General features: G+C 41.6%; 1 protein-coding gene across 1 annotated transcript; it reads left to right on the top strand.

Annotated features, from left to right (window-relative positions):
- Positions 1 to 1,392: 1,392 nt before the first annotated feature.
- On the top strand, positions 1,393 to 17,053 carry eif4g2b (eukaryotic translation initiation factor 4, gamma 2b; the record flags this gene model as incomplete). Its single annotated transcript, XM_084555932.1, has 21 exons — positions 1,393 to 1,402; positions 4,018 to 4,126; positions 6,283 to 6,348; positions 6,814 to 6,939; positions 7,816 to 7,918; positions 8,060 to 8,191; positions 9,488 to 9,554; positions 9,657 to 9,808; positions 9,984 to 10,094; positions 10,439 to 10,621; positions 10,816 to 10,957; positions 11,176 to 11,339; positions 11,456 to 11,569; positions 12,057 to 12,185; positions 12,336 to 12,440; positions 12,913 to 13,128; positions 13,415 to 13,673; positions 14,318 to 14,522; positions 14,769 to 14,977; positions 15,169 to 15,290; positions 15,440 to 17,053. 21 exons carry the CDS (start codon positions 1,393 to 1,395, stop codon positions 15,503 to 15,505), a joined length of 2,790 nt encoding a protein of 929 aa, XP_084412058.1. The 3' UTR covers positions 15,506 to 17,053.
- Positions 17,054 to 23,900: the final 6,847 nt, after the last annotated feature.

The raw sequence follows: 23,900 nt of genomic DNA, 5'->3' as shown, positions 1-23,900 counted from the left end.
TTGCAAGATATCACCACACAGCTGAGCCTTTTATCTCTTGACTCCGCACAAATATGGATACAGAAGCAAGGTCCTGAGCTAATTAAATCTGTAATCACTTTGTACTTTAAAAACACAAAAGAAGAGGTTGAGGCTGTTGTGGGGGTCGGCTGGTGGTTTAAATGAGGGCCTGTGGACTGGTATTTAATAACAGCTAATTGGGTCAGGGATCTTTAGCAGTGAGAGGGGTTCATGCAGACCTGCAAGATCAAAGTCTTCCTCAAGGAAGCTGGGATGATAATGAAGAGAGAGCCAGAGAAAGAGGTTAGAGAGAACAACATGATAGTGTTGTCAAGGGTACAGCACGCAGGTGTCTCATTCTGCCGGCAAGATTTGAAGTGAGTGCTTATGATAGGGGAAGGTAATGGGTTTCAGGAGGGATCCAGGCTCAGAGTGCAGCCTAATGGAGGACGAAGCGATAGAGCAGCTGAAGTCACTGAACCCTTTTCATCTTAACTGCAGGGCTCATTCTGCCCTCTAGTGGAAAACTGCATGAACTACTGTCTTCCGTCCCTGTCTGATTACAGTATGAGCTGCTGTTACACCTTCTTGACAAAGCGAGCTCTCTTTCATCCGCCTAGTTTCATTTCCACATATTGTTGCACACAGATATCAGTCACAAAACATCTGGTTTGGCAGCCATGTGAAGCAGTTGTATGATCTGAGCGTTTTCTTGTTATTTTTTTGGCGTTTTACTCAAACACATTCTTAATCATTTATCCTTTTAACATGATAATCATGTAAAATATTCATAAATTAATTTTTACTTTGCTAATAAATTGCTTTTTTGCAGCTGTGTAGAAAAAATAAATGCAAAAATATCCTGCAGTCCGTGTCACAACTTCACGGAAGACACGTATGTCACATCCAATGTCCATGATGGGTTCCCTGACCTACATAATTTGTTATGTAGCTACCTTATACAAACCTATGTACAGCCGTTTTCAACGGACATATAACCTGACCTGACTGGTTTATGCTTCTGGAATCTTTCTCATCTGGATTTGGTGAGTGTGAGTTTGGCTATCGCTCTACTGTGGGTTGTGTCTTTGTTATCATTCTATGTTTTCTTGTGAGGGTTACTTACACCAAGGGGAAAGGCGGCACTAGATTGGTAAACTGTGTGCATAACAGCAGGGGTTAATTGTCAATGTTTTCCACATAACACAAATGTAATGATGTCTATTCCACTGCCACAAGACACATTTCTTTGTCATATTTTGTTGTTTCAAAAACCTGCATCCACTCTTGATATTGTCATGGCGTAGTGTTTTTCAATGAACATGGTATTTCATTTAAAATCCAGTCTTAAAAAGCTGATTCCATTTAACTAAATAACACTGCAGTAGTAGTATGATACCAGGTGAGTGGTATAATTTTGTCCAAGATACCCACAATTTAAACTAAGTATTGTTTACAGGCATTTCTGCTAGACCATTTTATTTCTTGCTTCTGGTCCTTTTGTAAATGGAGGTTTTTTTTTTTCTTCCCGGCAACAGTGCTGCAGGAAAGGTGAAGAGGTGGAGGGTTGATTAACTGGAAGACCAGCGGGAGTTTGGGGGTGTTTGAGGTGATGGAAGTCCCCAATTATTTTCGTGGCTGCACGGAGAAGAGGAGGTCATGACCCATGCCCCTCTCAGCAGGCTGAGAGATGGGCAGCAATTTGCCCTTGGCCTGGACCTATGTGGCTCCAAACCTGGCAGTTGTGGATGAGTGAAAATGAAGTCAGTTAGAACTGTTCAGGGCTGTGTTACAAATGCACCAGGGTGCATGAGCTCCTAAACATAAGGGTGTGGGTTTGGGCTTCCTAGTGACTGATCCATCCATCAGAAGATAGACCCATGATTAAGACCACGAGTATGAACTCGGATTGCAGAACCTGCATACATTAATGATAAGTGTATGAGTTAAATCAAGTTAAAAAAAAAAAACGGGTGACATATTCATGGCCTGGTAGTATTGGTTTAGTAGTAGTAGTAGTAGTAGTAGAGTGGATAGAACAGTGGTACACATTACTTGTGGAGCCTATAAATAAGATAAGAAAATCCTTTATTTTATCCCACAGTGGGGAAGTTTGCCATATTACAGCAGCATATGGTTAAGGACAGTGCACAAGACAAGAAAAGGTAAAACATTAAATAAATACAAAAATAATAATTTAATTGACCAGATACTTGAATAAAAATACAGAGTTGGTCCTGCACAGCTTACCTGTAAGTCTCTAGAGGGGTATATCATGTGCTGTATCCCATAAAATTATGAAATAACGGGACAATACAATTAAAACAAGCATAAACAGCTAAATTAAAAATATTTAAATGTGGCAATGGTCAATTGCAGGACTTATATTCTTGAAACAGCCTGTACAGTTAATACAGTTGCATTAGCACAAATACTTAATCCATTATGGATGTTGTTGCTGGTTAATTTGATGAAAAGTAAAATATATATTTATAAATTAAAATTAAAATGAAAAAAGAACAGATGAACCTTTTCTCTACACAATATTTTAAATTGCATGCCAATCAACTAATGGAGGCGGCATCCTTTGTTTCAAGGTGTCGCTGATTGGACGGTGGTTACTAGTGGCAACGCCCTAAAAAGCCATCTTTGCTGTGATTGGTCGGGACTGACATGGCAACAAAATATGTGACCAATGCAAATTGGTGACTTCTCTGCCCCCATAAGGCTGCAAGCTTTTGGGTTCTCTGCTGGCTGGCTAATGCTAACAAACCAGGCAGTAAGCAGGGGGTTCATATGTCTGTTTGTGCGGTCATCTTTCTGCTCTAAACGCTCCTGATATCCGTTGCAAAATCCGCCTTTCTTTAACAACCCTCTTATTTCTTCTTTGGTAGTTACACAGCAATACAAAACTGAAGTTGCTTTGGTAAAGGTAAGGCAGATTTATCTCCCTTACAAAACCGCACCGGTTCATCCAAAATGGCTACGGCTGGCTAGTGAGCTAAGATGCTAACGTCTAACATCAGCTTGCTTAAGCTAACTATAGCATATTAGCTTAAGAGCCGGCAGATAGCCTAGCTCGCCGATAGCTCAGCTGATTTAAATTCAAGTAGAAAATGGCGTCGTCGCCTAGCTACTGTAGCTTGTTTTTACTGGTAAATAAATGCACTAGTGCATCATTTAAATTACGTTCTATAGTTTTGAATAAACGGTAGCATGCCCCGTTCAAATTCACTTCAAAACCGGCCTAAATCCATATGTTAACCAGACGACGGGATGGCGATACAAGCACAATTTACTGGAAACGTTAGCGACCAAGCACGCCGCCCTGCCCCATTTCACTGCAGCACAATCTAAACATTAACACAGGGTTCGCAGGCTAGTCTTCTTTTCGATGTAAAATAGCGAACCAACGCAAAGCATCTCGGATTAGACCGTTCAAGTAATTAAATATAACTGCAAGTCTTTCTCTAAACATAGTTTTACACTTCGTGTTGAACAATTGGGTAATAGTTTAAATCATTTGTACTCAAACTGGTATACATCTAACCAATGTCGTGACGCTGCTAACCTATGGATTTAGCAAGCTAGCTAATTAGTCAACGTTAGCGGGTTGCGTTAGCTTGTTAGCTGACGCACCTTCGCTTTGTTTTAGCCGAGAAAATACCATCACAGATATCACTGTGCTAAGCACTGCTACAAGAACTCGATTATTATCTATTTAGTATGTATCCTTTAGTGTTTGTAGTTTACTCCAGTAAGAGTAAGAAGGGAGGGTGATTTGATAATTTAATTATTTGTTAGTGGCCAGGCCTGTAGGAAAGATATAGCTAGTACTGAGCTATTTGTCAAACTCTTTAGGCTAACTGCCATCTCTGGATAATGTTGGAGTGAACATAGTGTCCTGGTTAATGTCTGTTTAATAACGTTATAGCATAGTCATGTGTCTTATGACTGCCTTGTTTTTTCCCCAACCCCCCTTCAGTGTCTAATTACGTTTCTTTTTCTCTCCCTCAGCACCGTTTTCCCCATCCCCTCCTATTATTCTTATTCTTTTGAGTATTCTTCATTGTCAAGCCGCCAAAGTGGAGAGTGTGATTGCAGAAGGGGGTGCTTCTCGTTTCAGGTAATAAACAAGAGCCTGAACAGGAAATGCCAACACAGAAATCCTTTTTTCTTTTTTTCCATCGTTAGCCCTCTGTTAGCACTTTGGGTAGGAACTTCCGGCCTTTAGAACAAAGCAGGATGTGGGAAGTCTCAAAATGGCTGTCAGACACTACTCTTTGTGAGACCTTTTGTAAAGGGGGTTTGTGTACAGTGACTGAGCCTTTGGAGGGTTGACTCTCTTGGTTGTGTATTGCTGTTGGCAGCTCACACCCAGTTCCCATTAAACAGAGCTGATGTTAACAGGATGTCTTAATCCTAGTTTATTCTTTAAGGTGTCTAAATTAAGGTTCAGTTGAATGCAAAATTTAGTACAATGATTTTAAGATTGTATTTTTGTTGTTAAGCTTTACACAGGGTTCCAGAAGTTTCTATGTTCACATGTCATGTCAGATATAAATGTAATTGCTGATTAAAGTAGTAACATTTTACAAAACATATATCCTAAGTATACATATAGCCAATGCCTACTTGCCAGAAAAAAATGCTGAATTGGCTTGTATTTTCATGCACAGATTTGAATATTTGTGAACCATGTCATCTACTATTAAACAGCAGCAGAGGTGTGAAAATTGTTGTTCTGCTTACCCAGTGCTCCCCAAACCATGCATGTTGCCTGAGCTTTTGGGAATAACATCATTGTTTTGGCCTTTAAGTGTTTCTCCCGAAGCCTGAAAACGACGTGTGTCATGGTAAACAAAATAAATGGCTCTGTATTTAAGTTGATTTGTAGGTCAAGGATTCACCATGTTTTCAGCACAGGCAAGGAACAAAAAGAAAATGCATAAAATAGTATCATTGTCATAGATTTTAATTGCCCATAATTCTTACTTTACCCGAGTGTTTACACAAAAGTTTATTTTAGCGGTCTTTTTCAGTTGTCCATCTTACCCAGCTTATGATGAACCTTACTGTAATGAGTCCAACTGTCTACTCAAACAGTGAGAAGGCTTGTGTAGCATGTTTTTACACTTCTAGTCTGTTTTACATCTCTGTGGGCTTTCAAAATGCAGGCAGACACAACTATCTTATTTGAATAAACTTTTATGTATTGGCAGTAGACAAAACAGACCAGTAGTTTTGTGTTGATGTTAAGTATGAGCAGAAATGTAGCAAGTTGTGGCTAACCCTGCTAGCATGCCATAGCTGATAGATAATGACAAAATCCTTGCCAGCTCTCATGGTAAGAAGTCCAGGGCCCTATATAAATCAAAGGGGAGTGAGGTGTAACTGCAGTCTTAATGGTACTGGGACGTAAAGGCTGCATGTCCAAAATAATCAGTTATATCTGAAAAAGAAGCTGCTCTAAAGACTTCAGCTAACGATGGTATGCTAATTCATGGTATGTACACAGTAAGCCAAGAAGAACACTGTTTGAAATCTGTCTGCTCCTGCAACACGGTTGGCTTCATGTTTCCCAGTTTAGCTGTTCTAAATCACATGATTGGCTCATCACATGATTCTGGTGTGAGTCAGCATATGTATCATAAAGTGTGGCTTTTATAGAATTTGCCTCATAGATTTACAATTAAAATTCTTTGACTAGTTTGTCTTTCCCTTATAACGTCTTTGACAACAACTGGTGCACTGCCAACATGTTCCAGGTGGCATTCTCCAGAATTTATGTTTGGGTATGCCAGTGCATGACTTAAATATACCGCTGTGGCCGAGTTCGTCACATTCCAAATGAATGATCCTATACAGAAGGTTACATGCCAACTGCACCAGAAGTGTTAACGTTATATCTGTGTAAGATGCAGTGCAGCCAGATTAACTTTACATGTGGAGTTGCTTTAGCTTTGTTCCTCTCTGTTGACTAGTGGATTATCGCACAGTCTGTCAATTCACTTTAGATGGACTGCATTTGGCATTCATCTATGCAAGGGTAAAGATATTATGTTAAAATTTTAGTTTTCTACACTTTGGATTTTAAAATAAAATTCCTCTTCGCTGTTGTGGCTCTTATGTCATAGTGTGTTTTCTAGTGTAATTGATGGTTGAATGAATAAGCGGCACAGTCAATCTGGTTTCCTATGAGACAAAGATACAGGCTCATTCCAGCTTGTGCAGTGTTGCATGTACTTAATGTTTTCCTTTGCTTGTGTTTGCTGCTTGCAGTGCTTCTTCGGGGGGAGGAGGTGGTAGGGGTGCACCTCAGCACTATCCCAAGACTGTCGGCAACAGGTTTGTTTTTGTTAGGAGTTTGTTTCACCGCAGAGCGAAAGCACTAGATCGCTTTGTTGATTATAAGACCACTATTCCAGGAAGTACTAGGAAGTCTTGTCAGCCAGCTGCAGAACGTCACGCGCATGATTACCAATCTAGGTAGCAAGGGATCATTTTACAGAGGATAAAAACCAAGGAAGGTGTTTCAGTTGGCAACAGAGTACTCACACCTGTGTGAAACATTAAACAGCAATATTGTATTGATGTTTTGTGGTGAGAGATTCCTTTATACCGAAATCCTGGATTTTAATAGAAATAGATATTAACATTAATATTAACATTGTTAACAATATTAACGGTGTAGGTTTTGTACTAGATCAATACCTACCGCAAAGGGCAACAACTGCACCTTTCTGTACCAACCACAGTGTCGGCATCAGATTTAGTTGGACTTCACTCAGTCTCTTCTTTGTGCCTCTACAGCGAGTTCCTGGGGAAAACCCCAGGGCAAAGCGTTCAGAGATGGGTTCCTTCACGAAGCACTAGACGAGATGCCAACTCCAGCAACGAAAAAGAGCGACATGATGCAATCTTCAGGAAAGTGAGGGGGTAAGGCCCAAGACCATATGGATATTTGAAGATTTGTTCATCCCCAAGGATAAAACCTTCATATTTCGCCCCTCCTAAACTTTTTGTCAAGTCTTACACTTTATCTATCATGGCTCAAAGCTGTTGTGTGTTATTACAAAATTTGCAAACCCTTTGCTGTTGATGTGACCTGGAGATTTTGACTCAGGATTACCAGTAGAGGCCTGACATAAAAGGCCATTAAGTGTTTGAACAAAAACCATGAAACCTGGAACATTATCTAGAACAATGCTGGCAGGAATTGGGGTGCGGTTGATATGAAGATAAAAAACATGCTGCTGTCAGTCAAATCTCCACTTGCCCTAAATTGCTACTTCAGTGCAGTTCTGCTGAAGATGTTAGAGGCAACGCCTGGAGTTTTTATAATCCGTTTTGCATTGCATGGTTTTCCATTACTTGTCTTTCCTGATGTACAAATTAAAAATAGTTTTTAGACCAGTAGGACTGTGTTGAATTGCACAGGACTGCAGTCATTAAGATGGCATGTGCTTTGCTAAAGGCACTTAAGGCCTGCTTCCTCTGTATCAGGTGATGTTTACAAGTACAAAAGATGAGGAGATGCTCGTTTTCCCTCGGGAATGTAGGCTTTCTGGTGACCACAAGAGGCAGGCTATGTGGTCTGAGCTCCAGGAATTGACGTAAACTACTTCACTTGTTTACTTTATATGACAATTAAAGTAACAACGTATAAATAAATCTGGATGGAATTGGCCCTACAGTAAACTAAATGTATAGGAAATCCTTCCTGATAACATTATATCAACATCTTGATGGCATAATCTCACTGACTTCCTGCATTGGCTGCCTTTGCCTTTCCCTTGTTTTTATTTCTTGTAGCATACTCAACAAACTCACGCCTGAGAAGTTTGACAAGCTATGCCTTGAGCTCCTGAACGTGGGCGTAGATTCAAAACTCGTCCTTAAAGGAATCATCTTGCTGGTAAGACTGCATATGTATCCTTTAGTTCTCAGCTTAAGAAAAATATATACATTCATACTTTGTGGGCTGTACTAACTCATAACAATATACACAATGACCATGGTAATCTCGCTCTCTTTTCTTCGTTTGTCTGTGGCTCAGATTGTAGACAAAGCCCTAGAAGAGCCGAAGTATAGCTCGCTCTATGCTCAGCTATGTCTGCGCTTGGCAGAGGACGCACCAAACTTTGATGGCCCTTCATCTGAGATCCAAACATCCCAAAAGCAGAGCACAGTAAGTGTCACTGTTGACATTCTTCTAGAAAGCTGAATATGCTGAAAAAAAACAGGAACACTTTGAAAACACATCTGATCTCAGTGGGGGGAAAAAAATCATGCTGGATAGCTGTATGGACTGTGTAATGTGTTAAGAGCGAAAGGATGCCACATTGTTTGATGTTATTGAAAATGATCAACCTACAGAGGGCTCAATTCAAAGATACCCTGAACATAAAAGTGAAATAATCATGCAGCAGGCTAGTCTATTTTGTTGAAATCTCATTGCGGCAACTCAAAACGGTACTAAGTAGTTTGTATGTCCCCCACGTTCTTGTATGCATGCTTGACAACATCATGCTCCTAATGAGGCGGCCGATGGTGTCCTGGGGTCTCCTCCTAGATCTGGACCAGGGCATCACTGAGCTGTTGGACAGTCTGAGGTGCAACCTGGTGGTGTCAGATGGACCGAACCTAATGTCCCAGAGGTTTTCTATTTGATTTCAGTGCTATCAATTCCTTCATCCTCCAGGAACTGTGTGCATACTAATGGCAGTCATGGTGCCGTTGTCTAGTCTGTAGAGGTCTGTGCGTACCTCCATGAATATGCCTCCTCAGACCATCACTGACCTTTACAAACCGGTCATGCTGAACGATGTTACTGAACGATGTTAAAGACAGCATAACATTCACATGTGTTTACACCAGTGGCCTGCTGGAGGTCATTCTGTAGGTCTCTGGCATCTTGTTCCTCCTTGCACAAAAGAAGCAGACAACAGTCTTGCTGATGGATTGAGGACCTTCTATGGTCCTGTCCAGCTCTCCTAGACTAATTGCCCGCCTTCTGGAGGCCCTTGAGACTGTGCTGGGACACACAGCAAACCTTCTGGCAATGGCACATATTGATGTGTCATCCTGAAGGAGTAGGGTCTAGGTGTTGCATCATGCTACCAGTAGAGACACCTACCGTAGCCAAATCAAACAGTCTGAAAATACCTTTACTGTTTTCGGAGTTGTCTCATTGCTGCCCCTCTAGTACATCTGTTAATTTCGTTAACAGCAAATCAGCTGGAACTGACTAACAACCCCCTGCTACTTTACTGACCAGATCCCAGAAGTTTAACTGACTTGATGCTATACCCTGATTTAGAAAGTGTTCCTTTAATTTATTTTAACAGTTTTTCTTAATGAAAACAACTCTGATGTGATAAGCACCATTCTTTATCACATTTGTTTTTGTTTTGTATTGAATGTTATTATGCATCAATGTTTCTTGATCTACATCTAACCTGTGGCTGTTTTGTTGCTTTTGTAGACCTTCAGAAGACTGCTGATTTCCAAGCTTCAAGATGAATTTGAAAACCGCACCAGAAATGTTGAAAGTAAGTCCTGGATAGTTGTGCATTTTCAAAGCCGTGCTTATGATGTAGCTCATGTCACTATAACCGGTTCAATTCTAACATATGTTCCTCCTTCCTCCTCAGTCTATGACAAACATGACAACCCTCTTACTTCTGAGGAGGAGGAGCAGCGTGCCATTGCCAAGATCAAGATGCTTGGTAATATTAAATTCATCGGGGAACTTGGCAAACTCGACCTCATCCATGAATCTATCCTTCATAAGTGCATCAAAACAGTACGTGATCTTGTTTTTGTTATTTTTGGGGGCGGGATTCATGTTATTGGATTTTATTAGAAGTCACATTTCTCATTTGTGAAACGATTTAGAATTTAAAGAAATACTGCACATATTCATGTGACGGTGACCAGTGTGCCTTGTCTGACACCCTCTGCTTTCCTATTTTCTGAAGCTTCTGGAAAAGAAGAAGAGAGTCCAGCTCAAGGATATGGGGGAGGATCTGGAATGCCTCTGTCAGATAATGAGAACAGTGGGGCCGAGACTCGACCATGAGAAAGCCAAGGTAACAGCTCTTAATCTGTAGCTATCTGGAGATGCTGTGTCTAACTTTGAGATGATGATACTAGTATGAAACAACAAATTTATCGGATTCGATTTCTTGTATAAACGTCTGCATAAAATTCATAGGTCAGCCAGTTCTCTCTGCAGTGTTATGCAGAAGTGAAACCTTTGTTACTGTGCCACCTGTTTTCTCAGTGCCTTTGTGATTCTACTTGGGTCAACTTAGCTTACCTATGTAATGCCTTACTTGGCTCATGACCAGTGTTAATGTAAATCCCATCATAAAACTGTACATACAGAGTATTGTTACCCATTCCCACTTTACTTTCTCTGTCCTTTCACCAGTCTTTAATGGATCAGTACTTTGGCCGTATGCGATCCTTAATGAACAACAAGGAGTTGCCCGCTAGGATCCGCTTCCTGCTGCAAGATACAGTGGAACTGCGAGAAAACAACTGGGTCCCCCGCAAGGCTTTCATCGACAACGGACCAAAGACGATTAACCAGATCCGTCAGGATGCAGTAAAAGTGAGTCTGCTGTTAAAGGATTCCATGAATACAACTGTGATATTACGAGCAAGCTGTTTCTGCACATTGTCGAGGCAAATGATGTAAATAGTATGTGATTTAATATGGAGTAAGGAAGATGACCAAATCTGGTGAGTTCTGGGCCAAGTGTGTAATCATGCCCTGGGATGACTTAATGACACTCGTTTGTTCAGGATTTGGGTGTTTTCATCCCTGCACCCATGTCTCAGGGGATGAGGATGGACTTCTTCTTGGAAAGCCCTTTCATGCCCAACAGAATGAAACTGGACAGGGAGACTCTCGGGGGATTGGCTGACATGTTTGGACAGATGCCAGGTGTGGTTTTTGTTTTGATTTGTGTATCCACATTTTTATATGTTATTAGTGCTACTTAAAATTAGGCTATTTTTCTTTGAAAAAAAACTGCTTTTTTTTGTTTTGGAGGAATCATCATTGGGTATCAATTTCATACTCTATAATATTCCAGTGTTTATTTGCTGGGACCCACTGCTCTGTATGGAATGTCAACCGTCATCATCTCTGTGTTTTCTCAGGCAGTGGGATTGGAACTGGCCCGGGGGTTATTCAGGACAGGTACTCGCCCACTATGGGACGTCATCGCACCAACCCGCTCTTCAACGGCCACAGTGGCCATATCGCCACTCCGCCGCAGTCACAGTTTGACATGGTGCCCAAGCCTTTTGTTAAGTCTAACCAGGTAATCCTGCTAAAAGAGAAATGTTTCTCTACAAATCCTGATGTTCAAGTTTTTAGAGAGAAACAAATCGGTTTCTTGCCGTTAATCATCCTCTATACCCTTGTGACTTCCAACAGGTTCAGAACCAACATTTCCTCAACCAGAACCAGAACCACATGGCACAGCAGCAGGTCCAGTCCAAGGACATGCCTCCACGATTCAGCAAGAAAGGACAGCTCAACGCAGACGAGGTAACTGGAGATAATTGTAGCTGGGGTGCAGGATATGATTCTAACAGGAGTTTGTGTAGTATGCTGCAAACTAAATCAATTTCCAATTTATGGAAGTTAAAATCTTCATTGAGCTCCAAGCCTTTTACGATCAAGATACTGCACAACATGTAACCACACTCTTGCGTGTATCCTGCTCTCCTAATTGCCAGTGTTGAGTTTTGATGCCCAGTGATTATAAAAAGACGCGTTATTCTGAGGAACACAACCTGCTACCAGTCTTTCTTCTACTCTGTACTCTATCTTTAATCTCCTCCATCTTTCCTATCCATCGTCCACTTCTTCTCTTCTTCCTTTACTTTCTTCAAACTGGTAGCTGGTCCGCTGACTGCGATTATGAGACATGAGGGCATTACACATAGCTAGTATGCAAATTCAGTATTTGTGGAAGACTGAGACTAATCCTATTGCATGCTCTCTGCCTTCACAATGCCCGGTGGTTCCACAGATCAGCCTGAGGCCTGCTCAGTCATTCCTCCTCAATAAGAACCAGGTGCCCAAGCTTCAGCCCCAGATCCCTACCATGATGCCTCCCAGCGCCCAGCCTCCACGCACTCAAACCCCTCCTCTGGGACAGGTGGGACACTGCCAATAAGTTGTCGTAAAAAGAACATGCAAGTTTTGAAAGAACTAGCATGTAAAGGATGAAACCCTGACTTAACCTTAAACTGTGCTGATTTGTTGGTGAACTGTTTCTGTAAAATAACCCCTTGACCTTTGGTCTTAGCCTCCACAGCTTGGCCTGAAGACCAACCCTCCTCCCATTCAAGAGAAACCTCAGAAGACAAACAAGAAACCCCCTCCTGCCAAGGAGGAACTTCTGAAGATGACGGTAGGCAAAACAATTGCATGTACAGCTGCAGCTCCTCCACTTTATGATAACACTTTAGGAATTATATAATCATCCTGTATGAGTCAGAGGACTGTCACATGACCACAGAATAGGTCTAACCGACTAAAATGCTGCACATTATTTTTAGCCATGTTCCATACTTATCTGTCTCATTCATCTCAAAGTGTGTCACTTTTCATTGTAATCGTAACGGCCAGTAAATACTTACTACTCATGTAATACTCATGACTAAATCCACAGTTTCACTTGTAACAATAATAATTACAGTTCAGTCTTCTTTTAGATATCCTCTTTGACTTTTTACGAAACTAAATGAGACTTCACTTAATCAAGTATTAACCCACTTAGCATTATGTGCATTGGGAGTAGAAGACACAAATGAGCTCATGTGTCATGCTTAGTAATCAGAGTGGCCTCAGCTCATTTCTGTGCACTTGAATCCTCTCTTTAGGAGGCAATCATGACTGAGTACTTGAACACTAAGAACCTGACTGAGGCTGTGACTGGTGTGCGAGAGATGAAGGCTCCGAAACATTTCCTGCCAGAGATGCTCAGTAAGATCATTGTGTGTTCCCTGGACCGTCCTGATGAGGACAAGGAGCATGCCAGCACTCTGATTCACACCCTCCGCACTGAGGGGCTTATCACTGCAGAGAACTTCATGCAGGTACATTCATCTGTCTATCATTCAAAAATTAACCTTATACATGTACTGCACAAATAGTTAAAGCACAGAAACAGCATTTTTTTAATAAAAGTGGTTATTGATTAGTTTCCATCTAGAACAATATTTTGAGGAGAAGGAGGCAAGAATACAATCTCAACCTTTAATTCTGACATTTTTCAAAATTACATTAAATTGCCCTCTGAAAGGGTTGCTGTAATCAGCCATGACATATTTATTTTATTTATTACTGATTAACCCAGAGAGATTATTTATGCCATTCCTTCAGGCTTTCCTCAACGTCCTGGACCAGTGCCCCAAGATCGAGGTGGACGTGCCCCTGGTGAAGTCCTATCTGGCCCAGTTTGCGGCTCGGGCCATCATCGCAGAGCTGGTGAGCGTAGCAGAGCTGGCTCACCCCCTGGAGAACGGCACCCACTTCCCACTCTTTCTGCTGTGCCTGCAACAAACGGCCAAGCTGAAGGACCGTGAGTGGCTCACCGACCTCTTCCAGCAGAGCAAGGTCAACATGCAGAAGATGCTGCCGGGTATGTCTCTCCCTCCCACCACCCCACCTACTGAAGATGTCATTCTGTCGTTGCAAACTATCCTCCAATTGGTTTCTTTTTTTTAAAGAAAGTTCAGTGACCGGTACGTTTATTTGTGTATTTGTTTTTCTTCATAATTTGTTATCTTCCCAACATTTCACAGGCCAATGACTTGGTCAAGTCTTGCAGACATTAAATGTGTCTTGCTTGTACTGTGCTGTAAATACTGTTAAACAGCAGCGCAAAATGAACAGGCTGCAACTGGTTTCTACCTAATACATCTTCTTTGGGCTATGTTGTCATTGGATGTTACGATATGAAAAGTGAGACCCCAAAGGTAGCACGAGGGTTGTGAGTCCTTTTATCCTCAACTTCTATCTTTTCTACAGTTGCTTGTCATGACTGCCCCCTGGTGGCGGGTGTTGTGCACTACAGTGAATCATGTTGGCAGTCTGTCTTTGTTAGTTTAATAAAATGTGTGTGTATGGTTTTAACGGTGTTGAAACAATCGCTGTCTGAATATTTAAATATAGTGGCGTACCTGTACCTTACAGCCATAATTCTGTCCCAAGTCTTAAATTACCTCATAAACACAACTGACAACGTCACATCTGTCTGAATAACTGACTCTCTTGTCGTGGCAGAAATCGACCAGAACAAGGACCGCATGCTGGAGATCCTGGAGGGGAAGGGCCTGAGCTTCCTCTTCCCACTCCTGAAGCTGGAGAAGGAGCTGCTGAAGCAGATAAAGGCAGACCCCTCTCCACAGTCCATCTACAAGTGGATCAAAGACAACATTTCACCCAAGCTTCACACTGACAAAGGCTTTGTCAACATCCTCATGACCAGGTACATTTGCTGATTGTCTTTAGTGTTTACGTTAGTTGTTAAATCATTTTTTTTTATTATTTATTTATTTTTGTCTTCTGTGAAATGTAAGGACACAAGAAACTGCAAACAAGGTGTTAGAGTAAAACACACATTCCACTGTGTCTATGTGCATGCATTGTATTTATACAGGTAATGTATCCACATCACAGTGACTTGGTACAAGGCCTTCACTTTAACCAACCCGTGCCCTCTGATCTTTCTCAGTTTCCTCCAGTACATCTCTCAGGAGCTGTGCGTGACGGAGGGCGACGATCAGCTGTCGGCCCCCTCAAAAGAGCAGCTGGAGCAGGAGAAGCAGCTGCTGCTGGCCTTCAAGCCCGTCATGCAGAAGTTCCTGCACGACCACACCGAGCTGCAGGTCAGCGCCCTCTATGCCTTGCAGGTGCACTGCAACGCCAGCGGGTTCCCTAAAGGTACAGCTTCCTCAGCTCTGGCACAGTCTCCTAGACCAGTAAACCAGCCATATAGGCCTACTGTTGTAGTACAGTGATGTCATGATTCTTGGTCAAATGTGTGTTAGGGTTGTTGTAAAAGAAAAGATGTGTCTTAGTTCATGACTTTGTTTGCGTCATTATTTATTCTATATGTTGAATTCTTTCCGAAGGCATGTTGCTGCGCTACTTTGTCAACTTCTACGACATGGAGATCATTGAAGAAGAAGCCTTCCTTGCATGGAAAGAAGACATTACCCAAGAATTCCCTGGAAAAGGAAAAGCTTTATTCCAGGTACAGACTTCAACTCAATAAAAAGAGGTTCCTTGTCAACTTAATTAAACTAAATAAAATGTGGATATTTACAAACCACATAATAACATTTTGTTTCGATTGTGGATATGGATTTAATGCACATTTTGACTTTTCTCTTTTCCCGGCAGGTAAACCAGTGGCTCACCTGGCTGGAGACTGCAGAAGAGGAGGAATCAGAAGACGAAGCAGACTGAGAAACCAAGCAGAAGAATAACGACGTAGATCGACCTCCTCATCTTATTATTAGACTCGCCTTTCCTTTATTAAACTCCATGCTTAATTAACCACTACCACGTGGCACTCGGCTGCTTCTCTCTGCAAATATAAACCTGAAAGCTTGTACCTGTAGGGCCTCGCGTGCTACCACCTGCACCGTGATGAGCTGAGAAGCATCGTTTGATCTGTTGCCTAATGGATGTTTGATTTTGATTTTTGAATCTGTATCCTGATCAGCTCCATGAGTTCTTGAAGTCGAGAGTGGCTCAAAAGTATGTGTGTTTTTTTTCTTTGTTGCTCCAACGGTGTTAGTTTTTTTTTTTTTTTTTTTCACTTTATTGCATGTTTTCAGTTCCTCTCAACTTTTACTGATTTAAACCTTCCCCGATAGGAAACGGCTTTAATTAAGAATGTGTAGGTTATCCCCCAAGTAAGTCTGATAAGTGGTATCTTTGCTAATCCTAGTTTTAAAGCGTACGGCTATTCAGAAAAGGTGTCGTCATTGAGCTGCTTTGTGATCTTCTGTAGGGGCCCTACCCGGTTTCCCTTCCATCACACTGGATGCTGTGCTTCAAAACAGCAGAGAGGGTTTTGGACAAACAGGCTGCAGAGTGATCCATAGGGTGAAAATCAAGACTATGTGTGACTTCTAGCCTTTGCTTCAGAAAGTGTGGTGTATGACAAGAGGGCCTAAAGAAGTGAGAGTGAAGCATTACCTGACAGAACATTTAATAACAAATTATGGTGCGTGTTTAATCAACCTATGCTCGCTAAATACCAGTTTTTGCTTCTTTTTTTTTTTTTTTTTTTTTTAATAAAGTGCTCTTCAGTTACTGATGAGCATTTTCCTTTTTTTTTTTTTTTTAAATTAACTCTCTTTCAAACAGGGGGTTTGTCCCTTATGTTATCTGTCCTCTTTCATTGTCTTTTATCACGAGTGTTTGCAATACTCATCCTCCAAATGTTACAATATTTAATAATAATAAAAAAAAAACAACTGTCAATAATTGGTGTGCCGCCGTAACGTTTCAAAGTTGCCTGTGTTTCTACCTCTTAGTTAGATGGGCTATTGTTATTTTTTTGTGCTGGAGTAATAATGAAATCTACTAAGAAGAATCTAAAGCCCAAACAAATACTGAAGTACTTGATTTGATCCTGGTCTGAAAACAAAAATGACTGAAGCAGATGTTTTCAATGAAGCCTCACGGTTTACAAGTATCAATATTGAAGAATATGAGAAAAGCTTGTTTTTAGTAATCCTCTGAGAAATATACCTGTTCAGCAATGGCGTGGCCCTGTTTTATTTTGAACGAGAAAATGGGACAAGTGTTTCTTAAATTGGCAAATCAGAATATACTAAGGTGTAACAACTAACAAATGACAAATGTTGCGTTTTACCCACGAATGGTGCTCTCGAGTCATGTTTGTGTACGGTAATGGATTTTGGTCTTATTGTAAGGCATTCATGATTATTATGCACCTCTATTGCTTTAATGTCAATAAAGTCCAGTACATGAGCACCAGTACTATATTTCTCTTTTATTTGTACTCTGTCTCTTTCCACACCACACCATGCCACACACTTCAGCATCTGAGATGACAACGGTCTCCCGTCTCGCTGGTGTTCAGATTCCTTGACAAGGGGGCACGTGGATTCATTGTGGATCACTCCTGGTCTGTGGGGATCCAGAAGTATTCCACCACCTTCCTGCTTCTGCGTGGAAGGGCAGAGTCGGGTCGCTCCCCTCCGTAGGCGGGCAGCTCATCGAAGTGGCTCGGACCCAGATCCCTCCCGGTGCTCGGGGCAGAAACCCTGAACATGGTCCTGAGGGAACATAATTCACAAATTAACGCAAGAGATCTATTTGAACAGAATTTTGATTTATTTTTTGTCAAAACAACAGCTTCCATCAGTGAAGTCAAATTCGAGACAGTGTGCCTGAGGCCCCCTGGTGGCCACTTCACCTACAGCAGCTGCATCCGTCAGTTTACCTGGAGGGACTCCTCTCAAGCTCCTCAGGACTGGAATCTGGAGTGGAAATGTACACAGGATCGCTTTCCTGAGTAAAATGACACGATTTAGGTCGGGCAGCGGTTGCACAGTTCAACTATGAAATTAATGACCTTTCCATTTTACAAGTCCGTTGTTTGAGTAAATGTTCTGGTGGAATATACATATATATACTGTGTATACATTTTTGTATTTTGTTGTATTTTTATATTTTATATATCTGAGAGCAAGTTTCTATATTTATTCTATAATATAGTTTCTATATTTTATTTTATTTTATTTTATGCGTAACAACACCAAAGCAAATTCCTTGTATGTACAAACATGCTTGGCAATAAAGTCTTTTCTGATTCTGATTCTGATTCTGATTCTGATCCAAGCGTGGGATCATCTCACCGTGAAGTTTCTCGGGGCGCCGTCTGGATTTTTGAGGATTTTTACCCTCTGATCGCTCTCTGTCATGCACAGGAAGTAGCTCTTGATGTTGGCTTGACACTGTTGAGAAAAAAAGGTGTATTTAACAGACACAAAAATCAGACTTGTTTCTACAAACTGCATTTGAACACCGTCAGGATGCAGCCCAATAGTGTCATTGTTTGGGCCTGAGAAGTAGAATCCGTAACGGTTCAGTGGCAGTGAGATGCAGTGAAGTATGTCAGTGATGCTTTCATACTGCTTTATTCTGCCTCAGAGCCTTCAGGTCCTCCTGCGCTTGGATTGTGCTGGCCAGCTGCTGGTGCCTCTCCCTCCAGCCGAGACACTCGGCCGTCCTCTCCTGCCTCTCCTTCTCAGCCAGGCGCCTCTCCGCGTCGGCCTCCCTCTGAGCCTGGCTGGCCTTTTTGCTCTCTTCCTCCGAAGCCATCGCCCTTCGCCTCGAGTTCAGCTCACTGCGAACACACGGCGCCCCGGCGTCACATCCCAACACATTAAGTCCAGAGCACAGAGTGACAGCAGTGACTTCATTTCCACGAGGCCTCAGAAATGCCCCCGGATAAACAGCACATCGTCAGGCTCTCTTATTTTTGGCCCGCTGACCATGCTGTATTCTCATGTCCTTTTCCCATTCAATTTCTACAACTTGAGTTTTTAGGATTCATTAAAAAAAAATGTTCTACGCAATACCTTTCTGTCCTGCGATTCAAATGAAAATGACTCACTTCACTTTCATGTGCAAAAGAACAAATAAAGACATGAACGAAGGTGGCACTGTTAAAAGAGAAAACCTTTTGGCCGTGTCTTACACAGTCAGACGCATGGTGTTTGGACAAGTATATATACCAACTCCACACATCTGGATTTAGGTATTTCCTCCTACAAATTCTTTGAAGAATCACTCTTGTTCAAACGGACCACATGGACCACCTGCACTCCTGTCCGAACAAAGATGAGCAAGTGTGATTTAATGAGCTTTTACTATCAAGGGAGTTTAGCCTTTCATAATCCACCATATATCTTTTATGGTGTCTCGGAATAAAACAGCCCTTCCCTTCTCTGACTTTCATCTTTGCTTCTACTGTTTTCTCCTCCTCTGCTCTCCAAACATTAGACCTCTTCTTGTTTGATTATGCTCAAAGAGCTTTTATGTGAAAGGTCGTGATTGTTGTCAAATGGAGGCGTGGTGGCTGATTAATGCTCTGGACAGTATTTAGCAGACACAAAAACACACAAGAAGGCCGTAAATAACATGACAGCCAAGACCAAGGTGTCCCTGAACTTCCTCCTCTTTGTCCATTTTTAGCAATGTTTAACGGAGCAAACAGAGAATTCATTTGCACTCACTGGCCACCCAGTACCCTTGTACTGGGTGGCCAGTGAGTGGCGAGACTTCAAAACATAAAAAAATTCCTTTACAGAAGTATGATGTTTCCCCCTCATCTAAAACAAAAAAGAAAAAAAACAACAACATCTTTTCATCCAGTTTCTTCTTTGGTTTCTATGTATGCTGCACTGATGTATTGCTTCCAGGTGGAATGTGCTGACACTGAAATCATTCTTGATGGGGCATTTGTCATTTCAGTCTTCCTGTACACCCTTCTCTTATTCACTTCTCTGGCCTCCTCCACAACGTTTTAACTTCCCTTTCACTCAGCAGCTTACTATTTGGTTCACAAACATGATTAATGTATCTGATTAGTTTCAAGAAGCAACTGACCAGCCACAAAGTCCTTAGTTGTCTTTTGCCTGTTGCAAATATAAAAAAATGACATCTTACGTTTTACACAATTACATGTTTGATGAAACACTTAATGTGTGTTTAAAAGTGTTTAAATGATATCCTTATTCAACCAGATGTGCAGCAAAATGGTGTGCAACAGGGTTCAACACTTGGTCCTCTTAAGTTTTCTTTTATAGTATATGAAATCACTTCAAGGATTTTCTTAGCGTTGTTAGACAGTTAACACCCAGAGTATCTCTCTTTTAGACCACCACCCACTTTGACTGTTTTAAAACAGTTTATGCATGACTTCAAATGAGTGGTTACGTCACTTCCTGTTTTCTAGTGGTGTAAGTAAGCAATTCTTTGCAAATAAGTCATATTAGTTTTTTGCCTTCTGTTGACCAAAATGACAGCATAAAGCAATGTAAAGTGTCTGGTATTTAAAATCAAGGACAACAAATGTAACTTTTTGCTTTTATGTCATTTCTTTTTTAGAAAATGTTTCAGTCTCTCTGAATCTGTCTAATATTTGTTGTTATTTTGCAAACATTTGATTTCTGTTTTAGATTGCTTTAAAACTTTAAAGCGGTCTAAAGCATCTTCATCTTCAGTTTTTCATTCCAAGATTGCCGCTGCAACTGCTGCCTGATGTATTTATTATCACCAAACCTAAATGTAAAATTTGAGAATTACGGCACACTAAAAAACAGCAACATCGAGCACCGATAAAATGTACCCACCTCTCTTTAATTTGGACATTTTCTTGTGTGACCTGTCTCAGCTTGTGTCGGAGGTCGTCTCTGTCTGCCTCCAGGCTCCTGTTCTCCTGCAGCAGGGCCTGTTTCTCCCCAGACACCCGGTCCAGCTTCAGCTTGGTCTCAAAGTAGTTCTTCTCTGCTTGTGCCAGTGAGAGCTGCGCATCGGCGTGCTGCGGAAAGGAAAGTCAGATTAGATGTTATATCTTGTTCGTGCCCTGCTTAATTGAATGGAAATTAATTCTGATAACAGAGAATGGAAACTCTATCACAGAAAGCTGGAACAAAAATACTTCACATCCGTTCTGTTGACAGAGATCAGTGGCTCATTGCTCTGCTGATCAACACATACAGTATGGAAATAATTATGATTTACCATAATCTGGATTTGGTTACACAATTCATTTAATTAGTGATTTGGTGAAAGTTATGAGTCCAGCGCTTTATCTAAAGAAGGACAAATCCACATAGGATTCTTGGAGAGAAGCTTTGAAGCTTAGCATGATGGCTCTGGCTACCTTGTTCAGCACTAAAACGAGAGCTCACGTCGCCCCTTTCCTGACATTCACTGGCTAAATGTTTTGTTTTAGACCTCTTAAGCCCTCAGCCATTGGTGACCTTCTGATTGCAGGGGCTGAAGTTAAAATGCAATAGTTTTCTTTTGGTCAACAAACCCCTTAAAACCAGTCCACCTCTCAGTACTTTCTGACCGATCAAGCCCACTGGGTGTCTGTTTTACTACAAACTCCCTAAAATTATTTCTTTTTTGGTGTTGGCATTTATGGGTTCTGTTTTGAACGTGTACCTCCTTTTTAAGCTGCTGCAGTTCTTCACTCAGGCGTCCCCTGTCGGCTACGGCCGCCTCCTTGTCCCGCTGACAGCCCAGGGCCCTAGCCTCGGCCAGGGCCCTGCTCTTCTCCGCCTCTCCCCTGGACTCCTCTGCCTCGTCTGCAGCTCGCGAGCACAGGGTGGCCCTCTGTTGGCTCTGGTACAGCTTCTGCTTCAGCTGACGGAGGTCGGGGAGAGGTGTGTGTGCGCTGCAGTGACTTGGTGAGGAAACAGTAGAGGCCTCCCTTTGTTTCTAGATGTAATGTGAGTCTGACCCCTCTGAGTAAGGGTCTGCTTTAGTATATAGGTTAATGGTACTACATGTAGCTCCATTGTAGTTATAAGATCAATACCACCAACTGTATGTCAATCAGAGAACTACTTTTTTTCGTACTAATACTATGAATATCAGGTTATTCATCAATAAGAGTACTGCTAGATATAGCGCAGACACCACTGGCAGACAGCCAGCTACGTGTGATAGCACCCGCCATCACCCAAAGCAGCCATGCACATGGTTATCTCCATAAAGTTGTCATCTCCCTGTTGTTTCAGGCTGTAAACATGTTTATTCCTGCTGTAAAGATCTAGCCTGGCACACCAATTGGATTTCAGAGGAAAAAATAGCTCTGGACAGTCCCATAAAAACTCCACAGCACTCAGATTTGATCGGCCTGGCGGATCTTTACCGGAGCATAACCAGTTCCCAGCAGAGCCGTTCCAGACCTACTTTCTGACACAAAAAATTAGTGGTTGGAGAAGTTGGTCTGGCTTCCAGACAAGTAAAGTTGGGCATTTTAGCATTTTTAAAAAAAATCTGAATCTTAAGCTTGACTCATAACAGGATCCAGAAGTCAAAGTTTGTCAGCCTCAGATACTTTAGTTTTGAGTACCCTGCTGCTTCATGTTGTCCTCACTTTTATTGTTAAGAGCACCTATTGTAGAGAAGAAGTGCCATTTCAGAAAGAACAATCTGATCTCTGGTCTTTCATTTATTTTGGAAACTCCATACATATGTCTTTGAGACATACAAATACAGAACAGTTCCTGCTGAACCTATGCTGTTGTCACACAGTATGGAATACGGAGAGTACGCAGCCGTGTAGTACTGGTTGATTCGTGATTCTGGTCAGAACAGAGATTTTAAAATAAAAATCCCGAAGCCAAGTTCACTACATTTGGGTCTACGGAACATAATTTGGCCAATGTTTAATATACAGCATTATATGCAATGTGTCAAACGTCTAACTGACAGGAGACATAATAGGACACAGTTCTGAAGAGGAAAGAAAGGTGTATTTATTCTGTCCAATAAAGACTTTTTTTCCTTCTTTTTTTTTTTTGTCTATGTTGGTGTGGTGGTTTTTATAAAGATCTGTACCTTCTCTTTTTTAGTCCTTAAAAGAACAATAAAGCTCTTGATGGATGTGCTGTTTCATCCCGTGCCTGATATTTCTAGCGTACCTCTTTGACTTGAGCCTGCAGCTCCTGGTTCAGGTTCCTGAGGTTCCTCATGGTCAGCTCATTCTCTGTGCGCATCATGATCCTCTCCATGTGGATCTCATTTGATAAGTACTTGTTTTCCTTCTTCAGATCCTCGCATTCCTGAGAGAAGTTTACATTACAGATGGCGTGCGATGGAGAACAAAGGACCTCATTCCAAAGTATACAAACTCATAAAATCACAAATTATGCTGTCATAAGAAACAACCTCATACAACCTTTTTGCACTTCCAAAATGCTCTATTGAGATATTCTTCATTCCAACTACGATGACAATTAATTTCACTCACAATCCAAATAACAAAATTCCCTCCTCATTTTCACCATTTTAGGTCCAGTGCTTCATGTTATTTTTGAAGAATGTTTGTCTTTCATTGCTGACCTAGCTCTTTAAGTATGTGAGAAGGGAAATCAAAGTTGCTATGGGTGTTGAAATTTCATATTGTAACACCCCTTTAATGACTTTAAAGCCCAAAATTGCTACAAAATGCATTGGGCTGCAGCTGCATGATCAACGTCCCAAAAAAACGTCTGTTTGTAATTGAGCAATTGGAACTAAAGCTCATTGAGTATCCTGCAGATTCTCCACAACAGGGCTGTGTTGAAAAGTATGGAGAGGAGGTTGATTGCAAGCGATAATGCTCCTGTTGAAAACAGAATAGCAGCTATGTTTGGACAACGAGGGGCTTTCACCACCTCATCTACAAATATTCATGTAAATACTTGTCATCTTCAGAGCAGATAACTGCTGGATCAGGGGTGCACTGCTGCACGCAGCTATTAATATTCATTAGACGTTTCCTGTTTGGATGTGTTTACAGCAACAGTGACACTAGAGGGATCTCCTGCTCGTATGTTCCACTACACTTGCAGTTGAAATGTGAAAAATCAACAGCATGTTCTACAAAAATAATTCTAATCATTCTGCAGTAAGGTTTTGATTATTTAAATCAGATGTTAAGAAGACAGAATTCTTTAATCTCTGTGTATTCCTTCCCCCTCATCGTCTTACCTTCCTCTTCCTGACCAGCTCTCCTTGCAGGTGATTGATCTGGAGGAAGGATCCGCTGGAGCTGATGGCACTGACCGGCCTGACCGCCCTCACAGGCCTCCGGGGA

The sequence above is a fragment of the Chelon labrosus genome, assembly GCF_963514085.1.
Source record: "Chelon labrosus genome assembly, chromosome: 11".
In the NCBI taxonomy this organism is placed as follows: Eukaryota; Metazoa; Chordata; class Actinopteri; order Mugiliformes; family Mugilidae; genus Chelon; species Chelon labrosus.
Note: the sequence above shows the minus strand (reverse complement) of the source record. Positions and strands in the feature narration are given on the sequence as shown.